We start from the raw sequence: 27,781 nt of genomic DNA, 5'->3' as shown, positions 1-27,781 counted from the left end.
GTCTCTAGAACATTGAAAAGTTAGAAAAGTGTGACATAGCCGTGAGCATGCGCTATAAAATCCTATATGTTTTAACTGGTGTTCTAGTGCCTTTATTTTGCAATAAAACCCCATATAACACCTGTATAATTTTGTTCCAAATAAATAAGATAAGTTATATAAGTACCTTATCATACAAAATGATCCTTCATTTCATAATGTAGGATTGAGGTAAGGTCACAAGAAATAAGCCAGGGTGAAGCTTTTAATGAAGCCTTCCTCGAGTGATTGTGTAAATGACTTTTTCCTGGTCTTCTCCAACGTTGACTGATGGACAGGGAGATACTACTAACACATTTCCGCTAGACCAATCATTATAACCACAATCTAAAATCAAATCTCCATTTGCTTCTAGGTCCAGTCCTAAGTAAACATTATACATGTGTGTGTACGTGACGGCAAAGGTCAAGAAATCAAACTTCTTTTCACTGAATATACATGATATTAGAAAAAACTCAATATTCATTTCAAATATTTTATTGTAAACAAAGGTACAAGTTTTGTGCTTTTTTAAAGCTTTTGAAACAAGTGAGACTGTTTATTCAAAGCTGAACATGCCAGAGATAGGCCATACAGGAGGGGGAGGGGGTGGGGGTGTGAACACTGAAATTGTTGACTACTTGGTAATCTGCATAGCAGTATAATTGAGGTAATGGAATGGAAAGGAATTATGGGATAGATTGACCAGCATCATTATATATAAATTGAAAATTAATCGCATTTCAGACAATTCAGATTGCCATCATTTTAAAACATATTGTAACATAAGAATTACAGTTACACATACAAATGCACATTCAAACTTTGTCACTCATCTTGTGACAATAAGATGTATAAAAAAAAAATAACACTGAAACATCTGCATAGTTCAAATATTTTCATCAAAGCAAACATTTTGTAATATTGTCAAAAAGCACTTTAAGCTTTCTCTGCATTTGATCCTCTCAAAATCTACGCAACCAACAATTGCTCATCATCATACAGAAATAGCATTTAGAAATTACAAGGAGTGGGTGGAAGCACCTCAAAAACACACACTTCCAAAGGCCAGAGACAGAAACACACATAACAAGACACATTACTCAAAACTTTAATCCCACTCTAGGTAAACATGTACGTCATAATTCTACAGTTCCCTCAAGAATATGAAAAGTATTTCAGGAAAAAAAAAGGAATCTAAAAACCAAGTTTGTCTGCATTTTCAAAAAAATATGAAAATAGACGTACATGTACAAAATTTGGGAAGAACATGAGCAACCTTCTATAAATTACAAACAAGTGGACTGCTAACTCCCAAGTCCAAAGTTTCTGTTTTAGATAATTAAGAAATAAAATTCAAATTTAAGCCAGCATACTTCATGAAGTGCATCAGCGAAATTTATTTCTTATGTTTACATTCTACTTTCATCACTGTCATTATTCCTAAAATAAGCATACTATATTTCAAGATTGGTATGCCCAGGCATTGTTCATAACTACATCACATTTATGAGAAAATAGCTATCATTGTAATATGTAAAGATGTCAAAGTCAAAAACATTGGAAATGTAAACATAATGGAATGGACTACATGTTAGCAGTATGATCTACAGCACTAGGCCTAGCCGCCTCCCCATCCAATATTTCAGTGGTGGATCTACAGGAGCAGGAAATATTATGGATGTTGCAACCTCCCTTTGGTTGGAAAATTCTAACCAAAAGGTAATTTTTCAAAGTAATTCTTTAGACAGAAAAAGTACTACTTAAGGTTGCAAACTTAGTGGATCCACCCCTCGATTTTTTTCTCCATTAGATCCACTTTACAGTGAATGGCTTCAGAAGATCAACCAGCGGTACTGTAACAGTCAGGGCCTGCGAAAGATAAGACAAGAATTACACATTAATTATAAAATTAAATATGGCTGACATAATGGCAGAAATGGATTTTAGATCATTATTATTTTGCAAGACCTCATTTTCACAAGGATGCAATGTTACTCAATGATGTATTAATTCACAAGACATAACTTTCGCAAATTGAATTGCTTAATCATGCCTTCAATATTCAAGAGTGAATTTGTGAGAATTAAAATTTTCGTAAAATTATGCATAAATGTTCTTGCCAATCAAATATGATTTGCAGTATTTCTTAAGGTGACTAGAGGTTTTTACATCCATTTTCTACTTTAATTGGTTTTAAAACATAAGAATTCATTTAAATATTTTTTTTTAAAAGTAGTAGTTTGATGTAGTTAAAGAAATATAATGAAATAAAAAGATAATGCAATGTTATTAAACATGTGTTAAGAAAACACTAGTTGTCATATTCCATATGAAAATCATTAAAAACAAGATAAGTTTTTAAAACTCACAAAAGGCAGAGCACATTCAATTCAGACAAAATCTCACAAGTACAGTATAGAAACTATGAAGTCCCTGTCTTGTATAGTTTAAAGACCCATCTCATGATGGTAGGGTCAGTGAAAATGTAGGCAGAGCCTAATCTAAACAGATGTTATTAACCTGGAGTGGCCAGGGTCTACCAAGCAATTGGGTAATTAAGACAATTGCTATATCCCATGGCACTCAAAGAAATACACAGAGACAGAACATGGTAGAAATCTACCTGTCCATGCTTTTTTTTAATTTATTTTTTTATAGTTTTGATATACACAGGACCTGTCTCAGGGACCTCTGCAGAGTTTTTGTGGTCATAGTGTTTGAATAATGGTTGTATTCCTAAGGGTAGCTGACACACATTCTACACCCACCCCCTCTTTCTCTCTCTTTCTCTATCTCTCTCTCTCTCTCTCTCTCTCTCTCTCTCTCATTGACTCAATGAATAATTTCTGTTATAAATATAGAGGTATCATAAATTGATGACATAACTTATTTCAATAAGTTACAAGTTTTAGAAATTATTGTGCAAATTATTGTTTGATTTCTGATTGACTGTGTAATTTATAATACATGTACAGGTATATAGAGGGAAAAAATACAATTATATTGAAATTGCATTGTTCAGGGGCCTTTTTAAAAACAATTGAATTACAAGAAAATAGCAGTTGTGGACAGGTCATTGCTATCAAAACTCAGGTATACTGGGCTTCCTCAAGATCTAAAGAATGCCTGTAGATACTGGCTGTTATTGTTATCAAAACACCTCTCTGGGGTAGCCCCAGACCACAGTGTCTGCAGATGTCACTCCACCTGAGATCTATTGTTAAATGTTTGATTGACAGGCAGTTTACAATTTGGGGGTGTCAACTTAAAATTGGGTCTTTAAAGTGATGACCAAGGTTGAATTTGCAGGCAGAGAGACCCAAATGTAATTGCCCCCTTAATTGGCTCTGAGGCCATAAATGTTGGACAAGGTCACTTTTGATCTAAGTCTCACCTTTTCACCATTTCCTTTTATGAAAGTGAAACTAAAGTTCAACTGAACTCATCCACATTTTATGAAAGTGAAACTAAGGTTAAACGTGAACTCATCTACATTTTATGGCCCTGGGGCCAGAACTTCAATTTTGGCTGCATAAACATTTTGCAGTTATATTTGCAAACATAATCACAAATACATGATATGATTATTCATATGTTTTATAAGAAATACTGGGTCCAATTGCACAAAAGTTAAGTTTAAATGACATTTAACTTCAAGTTATCTCTATGTAAATGTTGAAGTTAATGGGTGCGTTCAGAGTAAACCGAATGGTACCATCACGGATTTGCCAATGGTAAATATTTAAGTCATTGGTCCATTGGATCCTTGTGTACTCTGAACGAGTTTGGGTTACAAATGGTGAGAAATCCAACATTTTTAAGTCCTATTATGTACTTTCTCCTGCAGATTATTTTCTCAATCTTCGCTAGCCAAGAATTTTCCAAATTCGGTCAATAAATGTGAAGCGGGGTGGACCAAAAACCAAAGATATATTTTCTTTTGTAAAACATCATGAGTATAGATCATCTAACGAAATGGTTAGACTGGGAGATTGCTACACCATATCACTAACACTTGATGTTTTTAAAACCCATTTCCATCTATGAAGGGGTATGTTTGAAGCAATATGTCTGAAATCGTCTTTAGATGACGCCTGCAAAGATTTATAAGGGGGAAGATGTGATACAAAATCAGTTTCTTTCAGTGTGTACGCGATGCCCGCCATTTTTGATTACGTCATAAATAGAGATACCATCACTAACAGAGCTCTAGGTTGTCTGCAGTACTTTGGGTAATACTTGACTTTCACCATTGGTAAATTTTATTGGCAAACATTGGTACCATTATTGTACCAATGGTAACAAATTTTGCCAATGGTAACTTATGTCAACCAATGGTAGTACTCTGAACGCACCCAATGGCAAGTTAACTGTCATCTTTTCTGATTTGAGAATTCATCACGATTTTCATCTCTTCTAATTTGAAAATTCATCATGATTTTCATCTCTTCTAATTTGAGAATTCAACATGATTTTCATCTCTTCTGATTTGAGAATTCATCTTAATTTTCACCTCTTCTGATTTGAGAATTTATCATGATTTTCATCTCTTCTGATTTGAGAATTCATCTTAATTTTCACCTCTTCTGGTTTGAGAATTCATCATGATTTTCATCTCTTCTAATTTGAAAATTCATCATGATTTTTATCTCTTCTAATTTGAGAATTCAACATGATTTTCATCTCTTCTGATTTGAGAATTCATCTTAATTTTCACCTCTTCTGATTGGAGAATTTATCATGATTTTCATCTCTTCTGATTTGAGAATTCATCTTAATTTTCACCTCTTCTGATTTGAAAATTCATCATGATTTTCATCTCTTCTGATTTGAGAATTCATCTTAATTTTCACCTCTTCTGATTTGAGAATTCATCATGATTTTCATCTCTTCTGACTTGAGAATTCATCTTAATTTTCACCTCTTCTGATTTGAAAATTCATTATGATTTTCATCTCTTCTGATTTGAAAATTCATCATGATTTTCATCTCTTCTGATTTGAAAATTCATTATGATTTTCACCTCTTCTTTCGGAGTCTCACTCTGTCACGTGAAACTTTATTGACTTGTGCATTAATTAACTATGACTAAAACAATAAAGTGCATTTTGAAAATTTTGCAGTCTTTAATTTTGTGTGGCCATTAACAGTCATTACCAAACTTTTCTCTACGATTTCTAATCATACACCTCTAGTACTGGTAAAGAATTAAAAAATCATACCTCATCCCAGAAAGAAATTTTTTTTTCCTGCTTTTCAATAAAAGACGGATTTGAACAGTTTTCGAGAGCAACCTCCATCAGCAAGACTATCTCAAATTTATTTTTCAACCAAAAATAAAACATTTTCCTACCTTTCTACAAGTATCACATCAGTAAGTCAACAACAAAAAGGCAAAAAAAATCTTAAGTTTAGACCTAGTATAAAAATTTTACCTTAAATTGTGAGTTGTATAAAATTATTACCATAAATTGTGAGTTGTATAAAAAATTTACCATAAATTGTGAGTTGTGTATTTAATTTTACCTTAAATTGTGAGTTGTATAAAAATGTTACCATAAATTGTGAATTGTATTTAATTTTACCTTAAATTGTGAGTTGTATTTAATTTTACCTTAAATTGTAAGTTGTATTTAATTTTACCTTAAATTGTGAGTTGTATAAAATTTTACCTTAAATTGTGAGTTGTATTTAATTTTACCTTAAATTGTGAGTTGTATTTAATTTTACCTTAAATTGTGAGTTGTATTCAAATGAGGTGCCTCCACCATTGACAGTGACTTTGTTTGGTTTTGTCGCCACACCGTACACAAGAAGACGGTCCAACTTCATACTCTCCCCGGTAAAGCCTGCCTTCATTACTCCAGAGGAGACAGAATTCTGATCAACCAAAATAGCCAGCATAAATAATAACCAGTTTACACACGAATGGAAATAACCTAATTCATAAAATGTTAAAATGCACACATTCAGTATTTCCTATCTACACATTTAATTACTTATAATTACCCTCCATTATGATTTTCTTCAGTAAAACATAAAATTCTACTGCAGCCATAGGACTAAATCTACATTTACTGAATCTTTTCTCTTTTATTTTTTTTTTTAAATTGACATTGCTTTCAATTGTGACAATGAATGCATGTTTGTTGCAAACTAGTTCGATCCGGGTTTTTTGTACCACCTGTCTGTGTAATCATTACCAAATATGGAGCATAATCAAGGTCAAAGGGTCCATTGGCTGTTCCATTAATGTAATGAATGGGTCAACCATATGCTATTATAGTACTTACAGAGACACTACAGCTCACTTTGCGCAAAATTAATGAAATGACAATTTTCCCAGCGCTTTTCCATTTTTGTTGCACAGTTGAATGTATGAACTTTGCAAAAATAACACGTATCTAAAGTTGAAAATTCTCATTTCAACGAAACGAGAAAAAATATAGAATCTCCTCCTTTCGGTCTTCAGATGCATGCGCATAGACAGTAAACAGTGCAGCATGTTGTCCAGTGAGAGAAAGTGTAGAGGATATATCCAGAATTTTGACAAATTCTGTGAGAAAAGAGGTAAAAATAGAATGAGATAAAATTCTTACTTGAACTGAAATTTATTTTGGGATCAGATTGACCATTGGGAACCAAAATCTAGAAGAAACGCACACAAGACTCAGTGGTGGATCCAGGATTTCCAAAGGGGAGGGGGGCATGTGAAAGTCAAGTATTACCCAAAGTACTCAGACATCTGGCGTTAATTTTACTCACAATTTGTGGCGAAAAAAGGGAGGGGGTCCCGACCCCCTCTAAATCTGCCATTGGGACTAGCAAAGACTGCTTTCAAAGTAAGTGCTATTTTTTTCTGAACACGACACGTGTTAGTTGTAAAAACATGGATCAATAGGAACATGAAAGAGTTTCTGTTCAAATTATGATTAATGATTACTTATAATTATAAGAAACAGGGAATAATGTCATACTTGAAAGGCGAGTGTGAACCCCCTAAGTGATATTTAAATTTTTTTTTTTACACAACACCTTTGCTGTCATTCAAAATCACGTGATGTAAATAAGCATTTTAATTTATTAAATAAGTTTTTAATAATTTTTATTTAATTCATTTAATAAATAATAATTTTATTTAATAATTTAATAATAATTTTTATTCAATTTATTTAATAATAATTTTTTATTAATTTATTTAATAATTTTAAGAATAATTTATATGATGTAAATAAGCATTAAAAAATCTGAGTCAGCATGAAGAAACCTTTGAATTCCAGATGAGCTTCAAAGTGCAGTTTAGAGCAAATTGATGCATCCAAATTGTCAGTATTTTTTTTTTTTTATCATTTCATCAATACATGTTTTAAACACTTCATTAAAATGTGGAAAATGAGCTGTAGTGTCTCTTTAAATCAATCTAGTTTATATTTCAAAACAATACATAAAAATACAAATATAAACAATAAAATGTCTTTCTTTGTTGTTTCATCAGGTGATGAAGGTAGCAATCATTGCAGAAAATACTTACATAACCCACTTATGCAATGCTAGCTACATTCATCACCCGATGAAACAACAAAGAAAGCATTTTATTGTTTAAATGAATGCTTCCTGACATCACAATGCCTTGTAACACACATTTGTGAGTAAGAAATACTTATTTATCACAGAAATGTGTGGTAATCTAAATGTTGGTATGTTCTGCTGGTAATCAACTGAAATCCTTACCTTACTGGCCATGAACATTATCATGTTGAAAATCCCACTTTCATGTGTACCTGTAAATGCATCGGTAAAACACCCTTATCAAAGAGCAGAGCTTGAAAATATCGATATACATGTATGTTCACATGCAGTATATAATAATAATGATTGGTTTTATATAGCGCTTTTTCCAGTGTATGCACCTCAGAGCGCTTTACAATACATTATTACCCCGACAGACCTTATATCAATCTAGAACTTTCTCAGCTTCCTGGGAAGCATACAGTGCAAGCTGCCATTAAAGGTGCTAAAGCACTAAATTTCTAACAATATCTTTCACTGTCTATAGCCAGGTACCCCTTTTACATTTGGGTGGAGTGAGGAAATTCATGTAAAGTGCCTTTCCCAAGGACACAACGTCGACCCTGCTGCGGCCAGGACTCAAACCCACGACCTTTCGGTCGAGAGTCTGACAGCCTAACCACTAGCCCACCGACGCCAAAGTATAAGTGTGAAACATAAGATGCAAGTCCACACTTCACATACCTATTGTTTCTCCATCATCCCAAAACAGACCTCCATTCGCATATCCCGTCTCATTCAGAGCAACAAGCAGACGAAAATTGTTTTTACGACTGAAAATAGATAAATTACACCGTACAAAAATTAATACCATAAGCGAACAATTAACAAATGTGTCAAAGAGGAAGAAAACATGGAAGTCCTTTAAATTGAGTAACATAAAATCATTATCACACGATTCTACAAAAAACTGCTTTCCTGTAACAAAGTCAACTAAATGATAAAAATGTTTTTATCTCCATGTTCTGACAAACTGTAGGGACAAACGTAAAAACAAGCGACCATTGGCCTTAAAGGCCACCAGAGTATCACATGATGCTAGACTTAAAGTTTGAGGATATCTTATTGCCATACAACATACAGTTTGAAGATATCTTATTGCTATACAATATACAGTTTGAAGATATCTTATTGCCATACAATATACAGTTTGAAGATATCTTATTGCCATACAATATACAATATGAAGATATCTTATTGCCATACAATATACAGTTTGAAGATATCTTATTGCCATACAATATACAGTTTGAAGATATCTTATTGCCATACAATATACAGTTTGAAGATATCTTATTGCCATACAATATACAGTTTGAAGATATCTTATTGTCAAACAATACACAGTTTGGAGATATCTTATTGCCATACAATACACAGTTTGAAGATATCTTATTCCCATACAATATACAGTTAGGAGATATCTTATATTGTCAAACAATATACAGTTTGGAATTGGACTTAAGTCCTAAAAATTTTGATGTCCTCTAATATTTGATGTGTTGTATGTTGATAGTGCATCTTCCAATCTCTGAGAACTGGATGCCATTGATAAGCTATTTTTGTGATCAGAAATTCTTCTATTGCTTCTGCATCACAGATTTAGATGACGTGTATTTCTTGTGTATCTTGGCCAAATGTCTATAGTTCACGATTGCAACACACCATCTTGTCATTTGCAACCCCTGTGCCAAATATGAACTATTGTCTCTCCATTGCAAAGTCATGAGTTATGATTAGGAACATTTGTGACCTTGGTCATTTGACCTTCAGAGGTCATGACACACTGCCTTGTCATTAGCAGTTGTGTACCCAGTATTAGCTTCCTTCCTATATTACAAAGTTACGACCGAATGTTTCTTATTACCAGCTTCTATAGTCTCTCCATTACAGAGTTTTGGCCCAGACAAATATTTCTACTTTCATTTTACAAGTGACCTTGAACTTGGTTGTATGTCCTTGTTTTAGAGCCACGACACACTGTCTGTTCATTAGCAACCTTTGTGTAATGTCTTTCAGTTCTAGAAAACTATTTCTATCATTTTTACTGATGATCTTGACTTTATAACCAAATTAATTTGTTTCTAGAGCCATGACACACTGTGTGGTTCTCCGTAACCTTTGTGTATCCCCTATATTTTAAATATCTTTCCATCACAAAGTTTTTAACCCTTCGGCTTGGCCAAACACCTTGATCCAGATACATGGCACACAATTTGTCTGCTCACGGATACCAATCGAACTACTGCACAACTGAAAGTTGTGAATGAGAAATCAAATGATAGACATGCGTAGTAGACATCCCCCCACTCCCAACCCCACCCCCCTCAGTTGTGTCAGAGGTAAGTTGACCTATGCAAATTAAACTGGTCCCTAAATCGAAAAAATAAGAATGTGATTCTCTGTGCAATTTAATATCCATGATTTCATAGTAAGCAATACACTCTGATGGCTTGTTTGATGCTGGAATTTGTTTAGATGTGAGAGTAAGTAGTTAATTTTTACTGATGAAGTTCAACATTTGATCAATCTTATTCTATATAAAATTGCAAATATGCTGTGCTTAACACTGCCCTTTACTATCATGTCTTGTAAAGCGTGACCAGGAATTGCCACTTGTTTTTAAAGAAATTTGATTTAAATAAAATGATTGTGCACGGGATTGCCTGTTTGCACAGGAGATTTTGGGTTATGCAATAAATCGACCAAATTAGAACAATGAAAGCGTTAAACGAGCCACCAGTGTATTGCTTACTATGATATCATAGGATATTAAATTGCCCAAAGCATCAATCACATTCTTATTTTATATATCAAATATCAAAGGCATTAACATTGAAATTTGAATATATGTTGATACATGACAGAATCATGGAAAGAAACAAATCACAATAGTGTCAGTATGAAGTGGGAAACTTTACTTAGTTCCCTCAAAATTCTAAACCATCTGGGGTCTTGCTGTAGTGAGTAAAGAGAAACTAACTGCTTTCTAGGGTAAGTCAACACCATTATTGAAAGCAGTTTTCCCCTGGATATACTTATCATTGCTCACCTTTCTGTTGTGGTCATGGCTGCTGCCTTCATCGGTAAAATACTTCCTCCTCTTACAAACAAATTGATCCTGTCCATGGGAGCATCCATGCTTATTTTGGTGCCCTTCCCCAGGATTCTTTGTCCAGTGTAATAGTCGTACCAAGTGCATGCAGGGAAATATGTTTCTAACTTTGTTGTGTCCTGTAATAAAAATAACTACATGTACATGTGTTTTATTTAGACCTTAGAACAGGAAGTATAAAGTGTTGACTAGACTGGTACCTGAATCTGTGACAACCCCCCCCCACCCCACCCCCCAACAAACCACACAGGTATTCCACCAACAGGGCCAGGGTTACATTTTTGCTCCTTTTTCTTGAAGGTTTTCGTTTTCCACCCTGAGAGCCTAGCTCATCAAACTGTTTTAGCCACCTATGGTGGTTTTTAGGGGAACTACATTGTAACAGGATGAGAACAACAGTGTTGACTCTCAAACCAGAACCCCCTACAAAATGTGACCCGACAGCTGACACTCAAACCCAGAACCTCCCACAAAATGTGACCAGACAGCTGACTCTCAAACCCAGAATCTCCCACAAAATGTGACCTGACAGCTGACTCTCAAACCCAAAACCTCCCACAAAATGTGACCTGACAGCTGACTCTCAAACCCAAAACCTCCCACAAAATGTGACCCGACAGCTGACTCTCAAACCCAAAACCTTCCACAAAATGTGACCAGAAAGCTAACTCTCAAACCCAGAACCTCCCACAAAATGTGACCAGACAGCTGACTCTCAAACCCAGAACCTCCCACAAAATGTGCCTGCAGTCTACCAACTGAGCAACTCTATCCCCATGACACTAGGCATAGTGGCTGCTTAATATGTAACTTACCTGAGTTAATACTGGAGTGATCATTAAATCTGAGCCCCACAAAAACTGATCCTCGATGCTGTATGTGTTGGTGTCTTGTGGAAATCTGTCAACAAAAAAACATTTTTCAATAACATTCACTTTTCTGAGGAGCAGCCATTGTTTCTATTGTGTTATCTTGTTTAAAAACTATACAGCACTGAAAGACTGTAGATCTCCACCAACACAAAAACAAATAAAAAATATCCTAATCCACATATGTGTCTAAACCTGTCTCAAAGTGTTATTCCTTACTCCCAAGACACATGCTTATCACTTTTACGTCCCATACTGCATACTTGTAATGTACATTCTAATTCAGTGTTGTTATGAGCCAGTTTTACACCAATATCAATATAGAAATTCTTAACATAAATGTATGTGTATATACAGTTACACCTTGTTATCTCAAACTCGATTGGACCAAGAAAAAACTTGGAGATATCCACGAATTCGAGATATTGAGGGTAAAATACTTCAAGAATAAGTGGTTGGGACTTCCGAATCACTTTGACACATCCAATGGTATTCGAAATATCGGCGTTTGAGACACCAAAGTTGAACTGTATGTGTATACATGTATGTGTATGGTATATATATGTATATTGTATGTGTATACATGTATGTGTATGGTATATATATGTATATTGTATGTGTATACATGTATGTGTATGGTATATATATATATATATTGTATGTGTATACATGTATGTGTATGGTATATATATGTATATTGTATGTGTATACATGTATGTGTATGGTATATATATGTATATTGTATGTGTATACATGTATGTGTATGGTATATATATATATATTGTATGTGTATACATGTATGTGTATGGTATATATATGTATATTGTATGTGTATACATGTATGTGTATGGTATATATATGTATATTGTATGGTATCGTGTATGCATAATGATTAATTGTTAGAATTGTGCATGCCCCCTTGATTAATGACTAAATATATATATTATTGAGTACCTAAAATTTTATTGAAATGAAAACCAACTGACAATCTATATATAACACCATTCCAAGTATGAGCCCAAGAAAAAAAACCATATAAAATATTCTTAATTGTACCCAAAAAATGTAAAATTATTTTTACATGGGTATCAATTGATGAGTTTGCCTGAGAGTACTAATAGCTGTTATATAACTGTGGTTTATGGATGTTAGAGAAACGTACTCACAGAAAAGTGCCCTGAGAGTACTAATAACTGTGATATAACTGTGGTTTATGTATGTTAGAGAAATGTACTCAAAGAAAAGTGGCCTGAGAGTACTAATAGCTGTTATATAACTGTGGTTTATGGATGTTAGAGAAACGTACTCACAGAAATGTGGCCTGAGAGTACTAATAGCTGTGATATAACTGTGGTTTATGTATGTTAGAGAAATGTACTCAAAGAAAAGTGGCCTGAGAGTACTAATAGCTGTGATATAACTGTGGTTATGTATGGGTGTGTTAGAGAAACGTACTCACAGAAAAGTGCCCTGAGAGTACTAATAGCTGTGATATAACTGTGGTTTATGTATGTTAGAGAAATGTACTCAAAGAAAAGTGGCCTGAGAGTACTAATAGCTGTGATATAACTGTGGTTTATGTATGTTAGAGAAATGTACTCAAAGAAAAGTGGCCTGAGAGTACTAATAGCTGTGATATAACTGTGGTTTATGTATGTTAGAGAAATGTACTCAAAGAAAAGTGGCCTGAGAGTACTAATAGCTCCGATATAACTGTGGTTTATGTATAGGTGTGTTAGAGAAACGTACTCACAGAAAAGTGGCCTGAGAGTACTAATAGCTATGATATAACTGTGGTTTATGTATGGGTGTGTTAGAGAAACGTACTCACAGAAAAGTGGCCTGAGAGTACTAATACCTGTGATATAACTGTGGTTTATGTATGTTAGAGAAATGTACTCAAAGAAAAGTGGCCTGAGAATACTAATAACTGTGATATAACTGTGGTTTATGTATGAGTGTGTTAGAGAAACGTACTCACAGAAAAATGGCCTGAGAGTACTAATAGCTGTGATATAACTGTGGTTTATGTATGGGTGTGTTAGAGAAACGTACTCACAGAAAAGTGGCCTGAGAGTACTAATAGCTGTGATATATATGTGGTTTATGTATGAGTGTGTTAGAGAAACGTAGTCACAGAAAAGTGGCCTGAGAGTACTAATAGCTGTGATATAAAAGTGGTTTACGTATGTTAGAGAAACGTACTCAAAGAAAAGTGGCCTGACCACTGTGTTCCCCATGGCATTCGACTTATGGAACAGTGTATACAGATAGGGAAGTAACGCGTATCTAATCGTCAAGGCTGTTCTGCTGGAGTTCTTCATGGTCTCACTAAAAACTGCTGGATCTTGATCCTACAATGGTCATCATAAATTATCTGTACAGCATGCAAAAAAAACAACAACAAAAAACATTTACTTTTACTGTATCAATGGTCATTATAAATCATCTATACAGCATACAAAATAAAATATTACTTTTACAAATATTATGAACAAAGTAAACTTGTAAAGGGAAGTAAATTTTTTTATTTTTTTTTTCAGCTGCTAATATTTAACCTTAACTTCCGTCACCTTTTTTCCAAGGTCATTGTGATTTCTGGAGAATGGATAGAATGCTCCCAGCTGCTGCCATCTTTGACACAGTTGCTCCGTAGTGTCATCATGGAAACCACAAATGTCAGCACCAATCATGGAGATGCCAAACATATTCATATTCAGCATCTCTGAAAAACAAGTAAAAAATTATTACAAATAAGAAAGATACATTTTCCACGATCAGCAACCATACAACTGGAGGATGGTTCTACATGTAGTCCCATAACATTTTGTGATTTTATCTTATTTTACTGGACACTAATTTTCTTTCCAGACCACAAAATCAAGTGATCACATAGTACGATTGTAAGAGCATTGAGATGCTCTCCACCAATCTCCACAAAATTGATTATTGATAAAACTGGACTTTTGTTTTAATTTTGGCCAAAATGGGGGATATTTTTTTCTGCTAGTTTGCTAGAGGCCCAATATTCTGAATCGACCTCTCTAAGGCCTGTGTTTTTAAAATGTATCTGAAGATCAAATAATGACTTAATGGTTCAAAAAGAAGCAGATAAGAATATAGTAAGGGGAAAGAAAGGTAACTCTGATATAACACCCAATTTTTAAAGAAATGAGCGAGCTCTAGATCTCGACTGGTAAAATTTATAACCAGACGAGTACTTTAGATATTTTACACGAATAAATAAGATCATCAATGTGTTACATAGAAATTATTCAAAACAAATGAAACATAACAGACTATATAATTACTTTCATTCAATTTGACTGGGCTTGCTGAAAATAGCCAAATTGATTACATAAAAACCAACACAGCAGATCTGATAAACAGTATACAAAATATGAATTCGTAATGCTTATTAAGGATTGCCAGAGTGTGCAAAACAAAGGGTAATTTCATTATGAATGGCCTATACCAACGCTTTCCAAAACATCTGTAAAATTTTCACCAGTATAACTAACACTTGCAACTATACCCATGCCCTATTGACGTCACAACAACACTAGTAACAGCTGGGAAAGTCTTCACCCTATCTGCTAAGTCGACCAATCTAAGGATTTTTCTCAGAAAATGGCTAAAAATGAGCTTTTCACCCTATATTCCACATTGACCCTATTTCCAATAAAGTGCACCGCCACGGCACATGATACGCCCGTCACATATTGTTAACAGTATAGATTGTACCCATTAAAACATTTTTTTTTATATCACCTTAATTAAATGTCACAGTGACCTTAAAGTAGAATGCGACACACCTTCTACCTAAGATGCATTAGTTGACCAATTTTGGTGATTCTAGGTCTAATAGTTTTCAAGTTATGAGCCGGACAAGTTTTTGCCATATATGGCCATATCTTCTTAATGAAAAGTCACACAGAGACCTGGTTTTAATGTGCGACACACCTTCTACCCAAGATGTATCTACAGACAAAGTTTGATGATTCTAGGCCTTGTAGTATTTAAGTTACGGGTCGGACACGAAAAAGCTAACAGACGGACGGACAGGCGGACAGACGGACAGACAGACAGACGGACGGACATGAACGCCATACCATAATACGTCCCGTCTTAAGACGGGCGTATAAAAATCACAGTGAATATAAATTCACAAGATTTGTTGAAGTCACACTAGTATTCATAGGTGAAGTCACACTAGTATTCATAGGTGAAGTCACACTAGTATTCATAGGTGAAGTCACACTAGTATTCATAGGTGAAGTCACACTAGTATTCATAGGTGAAGTCACACTAGTATTCATAGGTGAAGTCACACTAGTATTCATGGGTGACAGATTTCTGATAAACTCCACTACAGTACTATCTTCATTCTAGCATGCTGCAAAAATTCACGGTATCTTGATTCGGCTTTCCTGCTGAATAAAACTGTGCTGACCTGGTATGGAGAGGTACATATCATCATAGCGAGCAAAATTGTCCCCAGACCAGTGACCTCCATAGTGACCTTGGCCAGCGAATGTGGAGCGAGAAATTACAAATGGACGCTTTCCTCTCACTGTCTTTAGGGCCCTACAATTAGATAAAAAACACAACCATTCCAATTCTCTCTGTCTTTTGATGCTATCATTTTTTATCAACTGCTATAGTTCAGATATGATTTTTATTGTACATGATACCATATTTAGAATACATGTACAATCATGTCCATGTATTCAGATGAAAAGGTGAAGATAACAAACAGCGATTGATTTCATAACTCTTATAAGCAATACAAAATAGAGAGTTGGGCAAGCACGGACCCCTGGATTTACCAGAGGTGGAATTGGGTACCTAGGAGGAGTAAGCATTCCCTGTCAAACAGTCACACCTGCCGTGAGCCCTATATCTTTATCAGGTAAACATAGTAATCCGTAGTCAGAATCAGTGTGCCAAGAACGGCCTAACAATTGGTATGAAACACATCAGCCAGCATTTGACCCAATGATAGGTTGTACTGGCAAACTACATCAATATCAAAATTACACCCATATAAAAATATTAGAAAATAAATTATACTGGTATGTTGCCATGGTTTCTGTTAAACCATATAGGTCATGGACATTATAGGTCAAGGACACATTCTGCTGAGCTGAGGCACAAATGGTCTTTGCCTTCAGGTGATCACCAAGGACAGCTAAAAATAGAACAAGAAATGATTTAATTAGCTTTCGTTTCTAGTGTCATTATCAGGAAAATAATGCGATGGAATCATTTCAATATCTGAATTCTTCTTACCTGGAACATATGGAGGATTGTCATATTTGTTTCCAGGGCAACCCGATAAAGAGCCATCATAGAAATTGGAAAGTTCATTCATATCCTGCACGAAAATATATTTTCATGAGAAATTTTACTAAAGAGCAGTTAACTGCTTGTTAAAAACAGCTTACATCGGATACATTATTACATTACAAAGCAACTACATATTGTGTAATGATAGATGAAGTGACTAGACATAATCTACTGATACATGAAGTGACTAGACACTTTTTACTGATACATGAAGTGACTAGACACTTTTTAATGATACATGAAGTGACTAGACACTTTTTACTGATACATGATGTGATTAGACACTTTTTACTGATACATGATGTGATTAGACACTTTTTACTGATACATGAAGTGACTAGACACTTTTTAATGATACATGATGTGATTAGACACTTTTTACTGATACATGATGTGATTAGACACTTTTTACTGATACATGAAGTGACTAGACACTTTTTACCGATACATGAAGTGACTAGACACTTTTTAATGATAAATGAAGTGACTAGACACTTTTTAATGATACATGAAGTGACTAGACACTTTTTACTGATACATGTAGTGAGTAGACACTTTTTACTGATACATGAAGTGACTAGACACTTTTTACTGATACATGAAGTGACTAGACACTTTTTACTGATACATGAAGTGACTAGACACTTTTTACTGATACATGATGTGATTAGACACTTTTTACTGATACATGATGTGATTAGACACTTTTTACTGATACATGTAGTGACTAGACACTTTTTACTGATACATGTAGTGAGTAGACACTTTTTACTGATACATGAAGTGACTAGACACTTTTTACTGATACATGAAGTGACTAGACACTTTTTACTGATACATGAAGTGACTAGACACTTTTTACTGATACATGATGTGATTAGACACTTTTTACTGATACATGATGTGATTAGACACTTTTTACTGATACATGATGTGATTAGACACTTTTTACTGATACATGAAGTGACTAGACACTTTTTACTGATACATGAAGTGACTAGACACTTTTTACTGATACATGATGTGATTAGACACTTTTTACTGATACATGATGTGATTAGACACTTTTTACTGATACATGATGTGATTAGACACTTTTTACTGATACATGAAGTGACTAGACACTTTTTACTGATACATGTAGTGACTAGACACTTTTTACTGATACATGAAGTGACTAGACACTTTTTAATGATAAATGAAGTGACTAGACACTTTTTACTGATACATGAAGTGACTAGACACTTTTTACTGATACATGATGTGATTAGACACTTTTTACTGATACATGAAGTGACTAGACACTTTTTAATGATACATGAAGTGACTAGACACTTTTTACTGTTAGATGCACTTACAATCCACATCCCATCAAACTGGACTTTGTCGTGAAAAGACTTTGTCATCTGTGTCCAGTAGTCTGTGGTTTTTGGGTTGGTGAAATCTGGGAACACTACATCTCCTGGCCACACCTAAACAAATTCATGCCTACAGTACTTTGCAATTACTTTATGATATGCTTAAAAACTGTGAATTTTGTGATTTAGTGTATTTTGCCATTCCGAGTCTTTTTCGAAATACATATCAACATAAAATTCTCAAATGCAAACAAAAATATAAGCTATTACTATCTTTGTTTTGTTTGAAAAATAATATAAATTTACAAAGAAGATGTGTTTTTTTATTGATCTTATCATGAATTTAATTCTTCAATCTTCACTATACTTAAATTAAAACAGCCTAACACTTACAATTTACGAATCAAAACAAAGAGTGAAATGTGAATGAAAAGTGAACAAAATACGAGAGCAGAACAGCGAGGAAAATTAGTAAATAAGTTCAGTGATGTAGACATTTCTGGACAATCAGCGTTACCTTGCCGATCAGTGGTTTTCCTGTGCTGTCCTTTATCCACACATCCATCTGAGTTCCAACATCATAAGGCGGGTAAGGGGGTGAATTCTTATTGCTGATTCCTGGATCCTGTAAATATAAAGACATCTCCAAGTTACCAAAAATTACACCATCACCATGGAATATTTATTGTAGAATCACCTATTCTCATCGGATCAAATTTTCATCATGGAAGAAAAATAAGGATGGTAGGGACTCGATTTTGTGGTTATTATTCTACTGTAGTTCAGTTTCACTCATTCCTGGAGGATTTAAGATCAGGGGGTATGTCCATACCAAAACAAAATGATGTCACAAAATCCCAGTGATGAATAATTCTAACTTCATTAGTACGAGTGTGGGATTGGGAAATTCTACTGAGGGGACAAAATTCGCAGCCTGAGATGAGACAGTGATGAATAATTCTAAATCCTCATTTGAACTTCAATGCAAAAACTAACTAGACAGTCAGGAAGAGCATCTCAAAAAAGGTTTAAACTTTACGTGTAAATTGAAGAAAACGCAAAGCTGGACTCCCTCAGAAAGCTACATCAAATAAAATTTTTAAGAAAACAATACAAAATATTTTACTTCTACATGTAACATAAATCATAGAAATTACATGACGTCATAATCAATAATGTCGTAGCAGTTTAAAATTAAAAAAAAATCTCATGTGAGTAATGTCAGTCTCATACTGGTAATAATGAGAGAAATGTATATCTGCACTGTACAGAGTCTACCATACATATACACTGACCACAATCATGACATATACACTGACCACAATTATATATACACTGACCACAATTATATATACACTGACCACAATTATAAATACACTGACCACAATCATGACATACATACTGACCACAATTACAAATACACTGACCACAATCATGACATATATATTGACCACAATCATGACATATACACTGACCACAATTATATACATACTGACCACAATCACATATACACTGACCACAATCATATATATATATACTGACCACAATCATGACATATACACTGACCACAATCACATATATACTGACCACAATCATGACATATACACTGACCACAATCATGACATATACACTGACCACAATTACATGTATATATACACTGACCACAATCACATAAATACTGACCACAATCATGACATATATACTGACCACAATCACATAAATACTGACCACAATCATATATACACTGACCACAATCATATATATACTGACCACAATCATGACATATACACTGACCACAATTACATGTATATATACACTGACCACAATCACATAAATACTGACCACAATCATGACATATATACTGACCACAATCACATAAATACTGACCACAATCATATATACACTGACCACAATCATATATATACTGACCACAATCATGACATATACACTGACCACAATTACATGTATATATACACTGACCACAATCACATAAATACTGACCACAATCATGACATATATACTGACCACAATCATGACATATACACTGACCACAATCACATAAATACTGACCACAATTACATATACACTGACCACAATTATATAAATACTGACCACAATCATGACATAAATACTGACCACAATCACATATACACTGACCACAATTATATAAATACTGACCACAATCATGACATAAATACTGACCACAATCATATATACACTGACCACAATTATATATATACTGACCACAATCATGACATAAATACTGACCACAATCACATATACACTGACCACAATCATGACATATATATTGACCACAATCATGACATAAATACTGACCACAATTACATATACACTGACCACAATCACATAAATACTGACCACAATCACATATACACTGACCACAATCATGACATATACACTGACCACAATTACATATACACTGACCACAATTATATAAATACTGACCACAATCATGACATAGTGCATCCCCATGTTGTGTAGTGTGTTCACCATTCCAGCCAGGTCACCAAATTTTGTTGTGTCAAACGTGAAATCTCGATAAGCATCCATATAGTCTATATCATTCCACTGTGTGTCCTACAACAAGAAGACTGATAAGTCTCGTAAATACAACACGTATATCAGTAGTCTATAACATTCCACTGTGTGTCCTACAACAAGAAGACTGATAAGTGTTGTAAATACAACACGTATATCACTAGTCTATAACATTCCACTGTGTGTCCTACAACAAGAAGACTGATAAGTGTTGTAAATACAACACGTATATCACTAGTCTATAACATTCCACTGTGTGTCCTACAACAAGAAGACTGATAAGTGTTGTAAATACAACACGTATATCAGTAGTCTATAACATTCCACTGTGTGTCCTACAACAGCAGGGAGACTGATAAGCGTCATAAATACAACACGTACATCAGTAGTCTATAACATTCCACTGTGTGTCCTACAACAGCAGGGAGACTGATAAGCGTCATAAATACAACATGTATATCAGTAGTCTATCACATTCCACTGTGTGTCCTACAACAGCAGGGAGACTGATAAGCGTCATAAATACAACATGTATATCAGTAGTCTATCACATTCCACTGTGTGTCCTACAACAGCAGGGAGACTGATAAGCGTCATAAATACAACATGTATATCAGTAGTCTATAACATTCCACTGTGTGTCCTACAACAAGAAGACTGATAAGTGTCGTAAATACAACACATATATCAGTAGTCTATCACATTCCACTCTGTGTCCTACAACAAGAAGACTGATAAGTCTCGTAAATACAACATGTATATCAGTAGTCTATAACATTCCACTGTGTGTCCTACAACAAGACTTATCATAAGTGTCATAAATGTACTCCGTATACAACACACTTCAATGTTTTCTAGTTTAAAGCATAAATAAATTCATTTCTGCAAACCCAAAAAGAATATATACACACATAACATCAAATATCTATAGTATTTCTGGAACACCATCTTTGGTTCTGTATTCCACGAGTAGCAAAAACTGATGGACAATGACGTAGAAATTTTAAGTTTGAATGTGAATGACATATGAAGTACATGGAAGGTAACTACTATTTCAAGTTATCATGCGAGTTGTATCGGTAAATAAACTACAAGCCTGCACTATTTTCTGTCATCGTTTGTTCTACTTTAATTTGCTACAGCTGCAATAATGTGGCCCTCTACGATTTTTTTTAATTTCGCAGAGGGGGGGGGGGATAAAATAATTGGAGAGGGCTACATTATTGCAGCTACTTTTGCTAGAATTGGGATTCAGCTAGAAAATAATAATTGATTAAGAGGAAAAATTGAAGAGACCTACTGGAATATGAAAATACAAAATATTTGCATATTTTGAAATTAAAAATGTGAACTAATTAATTTATGAAAACTATCAATTTTTCATAGAACTATTTAAGGAATACTTTTGTGATGTATAACCTCAAGTCATGGACAGGATATTACATAGACATCGCTTTCTGCCAAATCCTTTTCTTCTGAATCAAATATTGTTTCATTACTGGAGTCACTTGTCTTGTATCATTAGCTAAGGATCCTACTTTAACAAAATTTCACATCGATTTTAATTTCATATGTTTCTATTTTATATGTTTTAGGTAGTACTCATTCTATTTATTCTAAACAAAAAGGAATATCTCATAAATTACAAAACAAGAATTAAGGAACATCTCTGGATCTTATCTGCAAAGTATGTATCTTGTTTTTAATAATGGCTATATTGAAAGAAAAAAATTATCAATTACTCAGAGAAAGAAATATAATCAATGGATTTATTTAGCTGATACTTGGAACATTTGCCTCGCTTACTTTAGTCACATACTTAGTGACTTTTATATAAAACAAATCTGGTATAATGCCACAAAAATTCTGACACAGAAAAAATACTGAACCTGAGGTATTTTGGCTTCCTGCATTCTCTTCACAACATCCATTGTTTCCTTAGCAGAACCATAGCCATATTTACATAGATGGAACCCCAGGCTCCAATATGGTGGCATGAAGGCACGGCCTATGACCTCTGTGTACTGTTGTACAACCTCTGCAGGACTTGGCCCCATAAACATATACATGTCTACGATACCACCAATGGTTCTCCAAGTCAAGGCTGGTGCTGACTGAAGAACGGCTTCTGTAACAAGAATCCCTTTGATTTATTTAATATGCTTAAGGAGGTAATTACATAATGGCAGCCAAGTCAAGTCTGGTGCTGACTGAAGAACAGCTTCTGCAACAAGAATCCCTTTGATTTATTTAATATGCTTAAGGAGGTATACTACAGAATGGCAGACTTCCTTTTGAAACATGAATGAAAATAAAAACATAAGCAATATTTGTACATTCCTTTTCAATTTGATTGCCTGGCTGGGTAGCTCAGTCGGTTAGTGTGTTGACTGCTGATCTGTAGATTGTCTGGGTGGGTAGCTCAGTCGGTTAGCGTGTTGACTGCTGATCTGTAGATTGTCTGGCTGGGTAGCTCAGTCGGTTAACATGTTGACTGCTGATCTGTAGATTGTCTGGCTGGGTAGCTCAGTCAGTTAGCGTGTTGACTGTTGATCTGTAGATTGTCTGGGTGGGTAGCTCAGTCTCTTAACATTTTGACTGCTGATCTGTAGGTTGTCTAGCTGGGTAGCTCAGTCTCTTAACATGTTGACTGCTGATCTGTAGATTGTCTGGCTGGGTAGTTCAGTCGGTTAGCGTGTTGACTGCTGATCTGTAGATTGTCTGGCTGGGTAGCTCAGTCAGTTAGCGTGTTGACTGCTGATCTGTAGATTGTCTGGCTGGGTAGCTCAGTCGGTTAACGTGTTGACTGCTGATCTGTAGATTGTTTAGCTGGGTAGCTCAGTCTCTTAACATGTTGACTGCTGATCTGTAGATTGTCTGGCTGGGTAGCTCAGTCGGTTAACGTGTTGACTGCTGATCTGTAGATTGTCTGGCTGGGTAGCTCAGTCGGTTAACGTGTTGACTGCTGATCTGTAGATTGTCTGGCTGGGTAGCTCAGTCGGTTAACGTGTTGACTGCTGATCTGTAGATTGTCTGGCTGGGTAGCTCAGTCGGTTAGCGTGTTGACTGCTGATCTGTAGATTGTCTGGCTGGGTAGCTCAGTTGGTTAGCGTGTTGACTGCTGATCTGTAGATTGTCTGGCTGGGTAGCTCAGTCGGTTAGCGTGTTGACTGCTGATCTGTAGATTGTCTGGCTGGGTAGCTCAGTCGGTTAACATGTTGACTGTTGATCTGTAGATTGCCTGGCTGGGTAGCTCAGTCGGTTAGCATGTTGACTGCTAGTCTGTAGATCGTGGGTTTGAGTCCAGTACAGGTTTTCAATTTTATTTTCCAGATTACTTTCTACTAAAACTGCCTTTTTTTACTAAATAAAGTAAATTTGAAAGTTTTAAGTACATATCCTCCTTTTTTCATCCATATTTCTCTGGTGTGTTATTCCTCCTTAAATCTATTTGAATTAACGACAGAGAAAATAGGTTTGCAACAAAGTAATTACATAATAAATGGCACAACTTATAACTGAAAATCATACAATCATACCTTTGGCATTGCTATTGAGAAGAAAAAAGCCATGGCTTCTTCCTCCATCTTCCATCATCAAGTAAAATGGATGGTGACCATAAAGGTTGGTCCCTGTATCAGGATCCTTCAAAGACCAAATTAAAACAAATCTAGACCTTCTGACAAAACTCCATCTACTTTTTAAAATTCTAAACCATTATGGTTGATATGATACATATATATTTTATATATATATATATATATATAGATAATTATTTTTCACAATGATCGGTAAAATTATAGGTAAAAAAAATAAAACAGATACACGAAGACGTTTAGTAAAGCTTCAGAAGCTTTACATACACTATATATATATATATATATATATAAAGCACTAAAAATGATCAACATTTACAGGAACAACTGGTCATTTTTAGTGCTTTATAAATCCTTATTTATCTGACCTCCTATCTACATTCGGATCAAACATTTTGGATGTTGAGTGTTGGTTTTTAGTTCTCTCTCTCTCTCTCTCTCTCTCTCTCTCTCTCTATATATATATATATATATATATATATACATAAAAAGCACAGAAATCCACAATATTTGGATACCCACTTCTTTGCTCCTAACTGGGGTTGAACTCACAACCTGCAGAACCAAATCTATATGTGTAATGATATGTTAAACATTTATTTTCAATGTTTCAAACACTCTTACATGTGGAGCTTGATCTCTGTTCCATATTGTCAGTTCTCTCTCTCTCTTTCTCTCTCTCTCTCTCTCTACTTACATGTGGAGCTTGATCTCTATTCCATATTGTCAGTCTTCTCCAATCCATGGACTGAAGCAAGCTACCTCGATGTTCACCGAGTCCATACAGGAACTTGGATGGAAGAAATGTGGATAACTGGATATACTGATCCGCAAATATCAGAGGAGCCGCCTTGGATGTGTTGAATCTATAATACGTGATTTTCTAATTTGTTACATGATATCAAAGGCTTTTCAAACAAAAAAATAAAAAGTAAAAAAAAAAACCATGGTTGATTTATTCATGTTGATGACCATCTGTTAATGTCCACTACTAAAAAATTGATCAAAATTGGATTGCTGTACATGTATTTACAAGCATATAGCTGAATTTGAATTTGTGAACCCAGACAGCCTGAGACAATGAGTTTTGGGTACATTTAAAGCCCCTAGCAGGGATCTGATAAGGTTTCAAGGAAGCAAACGTCTCTGATGGAACAAAATTTCATTCTGCTTAACTACCTGTGTTTTTCTATTAAGCTCCTGATCCAACAAAACTGTAACAGAGAAATAATTTCAAATGTGTTGTTATTTTAAAATCTTGATCTTCATTTCATTCTCAAAATTTTTTAAATAACAATTACTTGTGGTTGCTAAATACAATCGGGAATATTTCCCATCATCATTTGGCTTTATTGTAAAATGTGGAAATTTCTACAAATAAAATGTAAATTTTTTAAAATAACCTTGTGCATGGGTGTCATTTCCATGATGCAAATATATTTTCACTATGAAATACAGGTATGTAGAGCAACTGATCCTCTGAGGGATAACAATGAAATATTTTCTTTCAAGTACTCTCACATGTAAATGAAGTGGTCCTTCATGGCTGCTTTAAGCTTCATTCAAAAATTGGATTCTTAGCAGACTCTTTGTCTTTATTGACTGGAATTACTTACAAAACAGCTGGTCTTTCTGCTGGCGACAACATTTTCCTCACCACAGCAAAGTTAAATGGATCCCCTGTGTTAGAGACAACCACTGAATACCTCTGTGTTGGTGCTGCCTTTGTCACAATCGGTGTTTTAAGTGGAACTTCATACCTCATATTTTTGGGATCATATATCTGCAAAAAATTCAATATTTCAAAAATCTTGACTTTCATGAATTTAGTTAATTAAATCTTGACTATAAGAATCATATGTATTATAACATAACGTAAAAAAAAAAATGCAATAGGACAAATTCTTTCACACAGTGCTCTACATCCAAAAAGAAAAGAAAAGCTTTTTAAAATAGCTATCAATCTTAATTATAGTGTTTTATTTTGATAATTTTACAGATATCTGATGATATGTCATACTGTCGTCTAATTTCATTTAATTGTGTTTTATTGTTGCATTCCTTTTCTTACCCTTGTAAAGTGCCTTAGAGTAATTTGTTTTATATAAGGCACAATACAAATTATATCATTATTATTATATATCATAAACAAGATTCTCACTCTGATCCTCAATCTGTATTCTGTCTCATATCTGACATCCATCATCAAATTCATCACATCATCTGCATAGTAGGCTGTACTGTTTTTATTTAAAGCCACAGAAAATCCTGTTGGTGTACTTGTTTTTAACCCTGTTTTGTATCCTGGGAAATCCTGTGGGTAGTAACAGAATGGTACGCCCTTAGAGGTGTCTTCCTTCTTCCCTTTCTGATGCTGGGATGAACCAGAATGCGGAACTTGCCAGCAACATCCTCTTGCTTCACATTTTGCTTGTGTAGCAATGCCATAAGCCTCAGGATAACAGTCAAATTTATGGGCATCATCAGTCACTGTACACTGACTGTTGGTTTTCATTGTCTGTTTTCTCTCAGTTTTCACACTCTGTAAAACTACTGTTCTGTGAGGCTGAGCTTCCTTAGGCCTCATGACATAACTCTGATCCTGATTACTAGTTTGAAATATTATGATTTGCACTCTTGGTACAGAGAACAAACTGTACAGAAGAGCCAGCGTAACCAGGAACAGGAATATCACAAAGCCAGTTACTGCACCATTTTTGCCTTCCATTTTAGTCTCAGTCAACCTGCATATAAACAATATATACTATTAATTTTTATCTTATGAAATGACACACAAATAAATTTTCATTTCATAGATAAATTACAAAAATTCTACTTGACCTCAAGAAAAAGAAGAAAAAAAAGCTATGCACATGATCTGAGATCATCCCATCATATTCCCCATGAACTGTCATACATCTTAAGTGGGTCATTGAACTTTCGTCACTATTTTCATGCGTGTTAAAAAATTACCACAAAAAGCTAAGAGGTCTGCAAATTTTGCTGACCATGGTTATATAAGCATAATCGGTTATTGGTAACTGTTAATCAATGAACTGAAATGCGCCCGAATCCTGATGTTCAATATCGTCCATTTGACTTACCGAGTTATCCAACAGTCCAATATAATAATGTATTTGTGCGCCGCAAAATGATGAAAAGTATATATTGTATTTCGAAGCACACGTGATCATAAATCAAAGAAACTACAACAGACATGCATGATATTGTAATAAAAAATCACAGCAAAACCTTTCCTTGTAGTGCGCTTCAGTTTGCCATCTTCTGTCATCTGCAAAATCACCTGACGATTGAATTCGAAAGTAGATCAAGAGCCAAGATGAA

General features: G+C 34.7%; 1 protein-coding gene across 5 annotated transcripts; it reads right to left on the bottom strand.

The window, feature by feature from the left end:
- Positions 1 to 500: 500 nt before the first annotated feature.
- On the bottom strand, positions 501 to 27,773 carry LOC125668224 (lysosomal alpha-glucosidase-like). Of its 5 annotated transcripts, none has more exons than XM_048902072.2 (20): positions 27,689 to 27,773; positions 26,598 to 27,180; positions 26,053 to 26,219; positions 25,134 to 25,302; positions 24,380 to 24,485; positions 22,730 to 22,968; positions 20,748 to 20,879; positions 18,799 to 18,906; positions 18,282 to 18,395; positions 16,867 to 16,951; positions 16,648 to 16,765; positions 16,028 to 16,161; positions 14,148 to 14,299; positions 13,780 to 13,928; positions 11,521 to 11,605; positions 10,643 to 10,824; positions 8,275 to 8,363; positions 7,753 to 7,802; positions 5,752 to 5,901; positions 501 to 1,890 (listed from the first exon to the last, which is right to left on the bottom strand). In XM_048902072.2, the coding sequence occupies exons 2-20, from the start codon at positions 27,162 to 27,164 to the stop codon at positions 1,828 to 1,830; spliced, it is 2,859 nt and encodes a 952-aa protein (XP_048758029.2). In that variant the 5' UTR covers positions 27,165 to 27,180; positions 27,689 to 27,773; the 3' UTR covers positions 501 to 1,827. The 5 variants fall into 5 exon arrangements, with proteins under 5 accessions (XP_048758029.2, XP_056019794.1, XP_048758030.2 ...); XM_056163819.1 differs by lacking the exon at positions 27,689 to 27,773 and adding an exon at positions 27,541 to 27,624; XM_048902073.2 differs by lacking the exon at positions 27,689 to 27,773 and adding an exon at positions 27,278 to 27,366.
- Positions 27,774 to 27,781: the final 8 nt, after the last annotated feature.

This window comes from Ostrea edulis, chromosome 4 (genome assembly GCF_947568905.1).
Source record: "Ostrea edulis chromosome 4, xbOstEdul1.1, whole genome shotgun sequence".
In the NCBI taxonomy this organism is placed as follows: domain Eukaryota; kingdom Metazoa; phylum Mollusca; class Bivalvia; order Ostreida; family Ostreidae; genus Ostrea; species Ostrea edulis.
The sequence above is the reverse complement of the archived record's forward strand: the minus strand, read 5'-3'. Positions and strand labels throughout refer to the sequence as shown.

Excerpts from the sequence above, each read along its gene's own strand:
- LOC125668224 (XM_048902073.2), bottom strand. The coding sequence starts at position 27,351 with ATGACAGTTCATGGGGAATATGATGGGATGATCTCAGATCATGTGCAT. Across the intron at positions 20,880-22,729 it reads AGGAAGCCAAAATACCTCAG|GACACACAGTGGAATGATAT; the intron begins GTTCAGTATTTT and ends TTCTTGTTGTAG. Across the intron at positions 13,929-14,147 it reads ACAATGACCTTGGAAAAAAG|GATCAAGATCCAGCAGTTTT; the intron begins GTGACGGAAGTT and ends TGACCATTGTAG.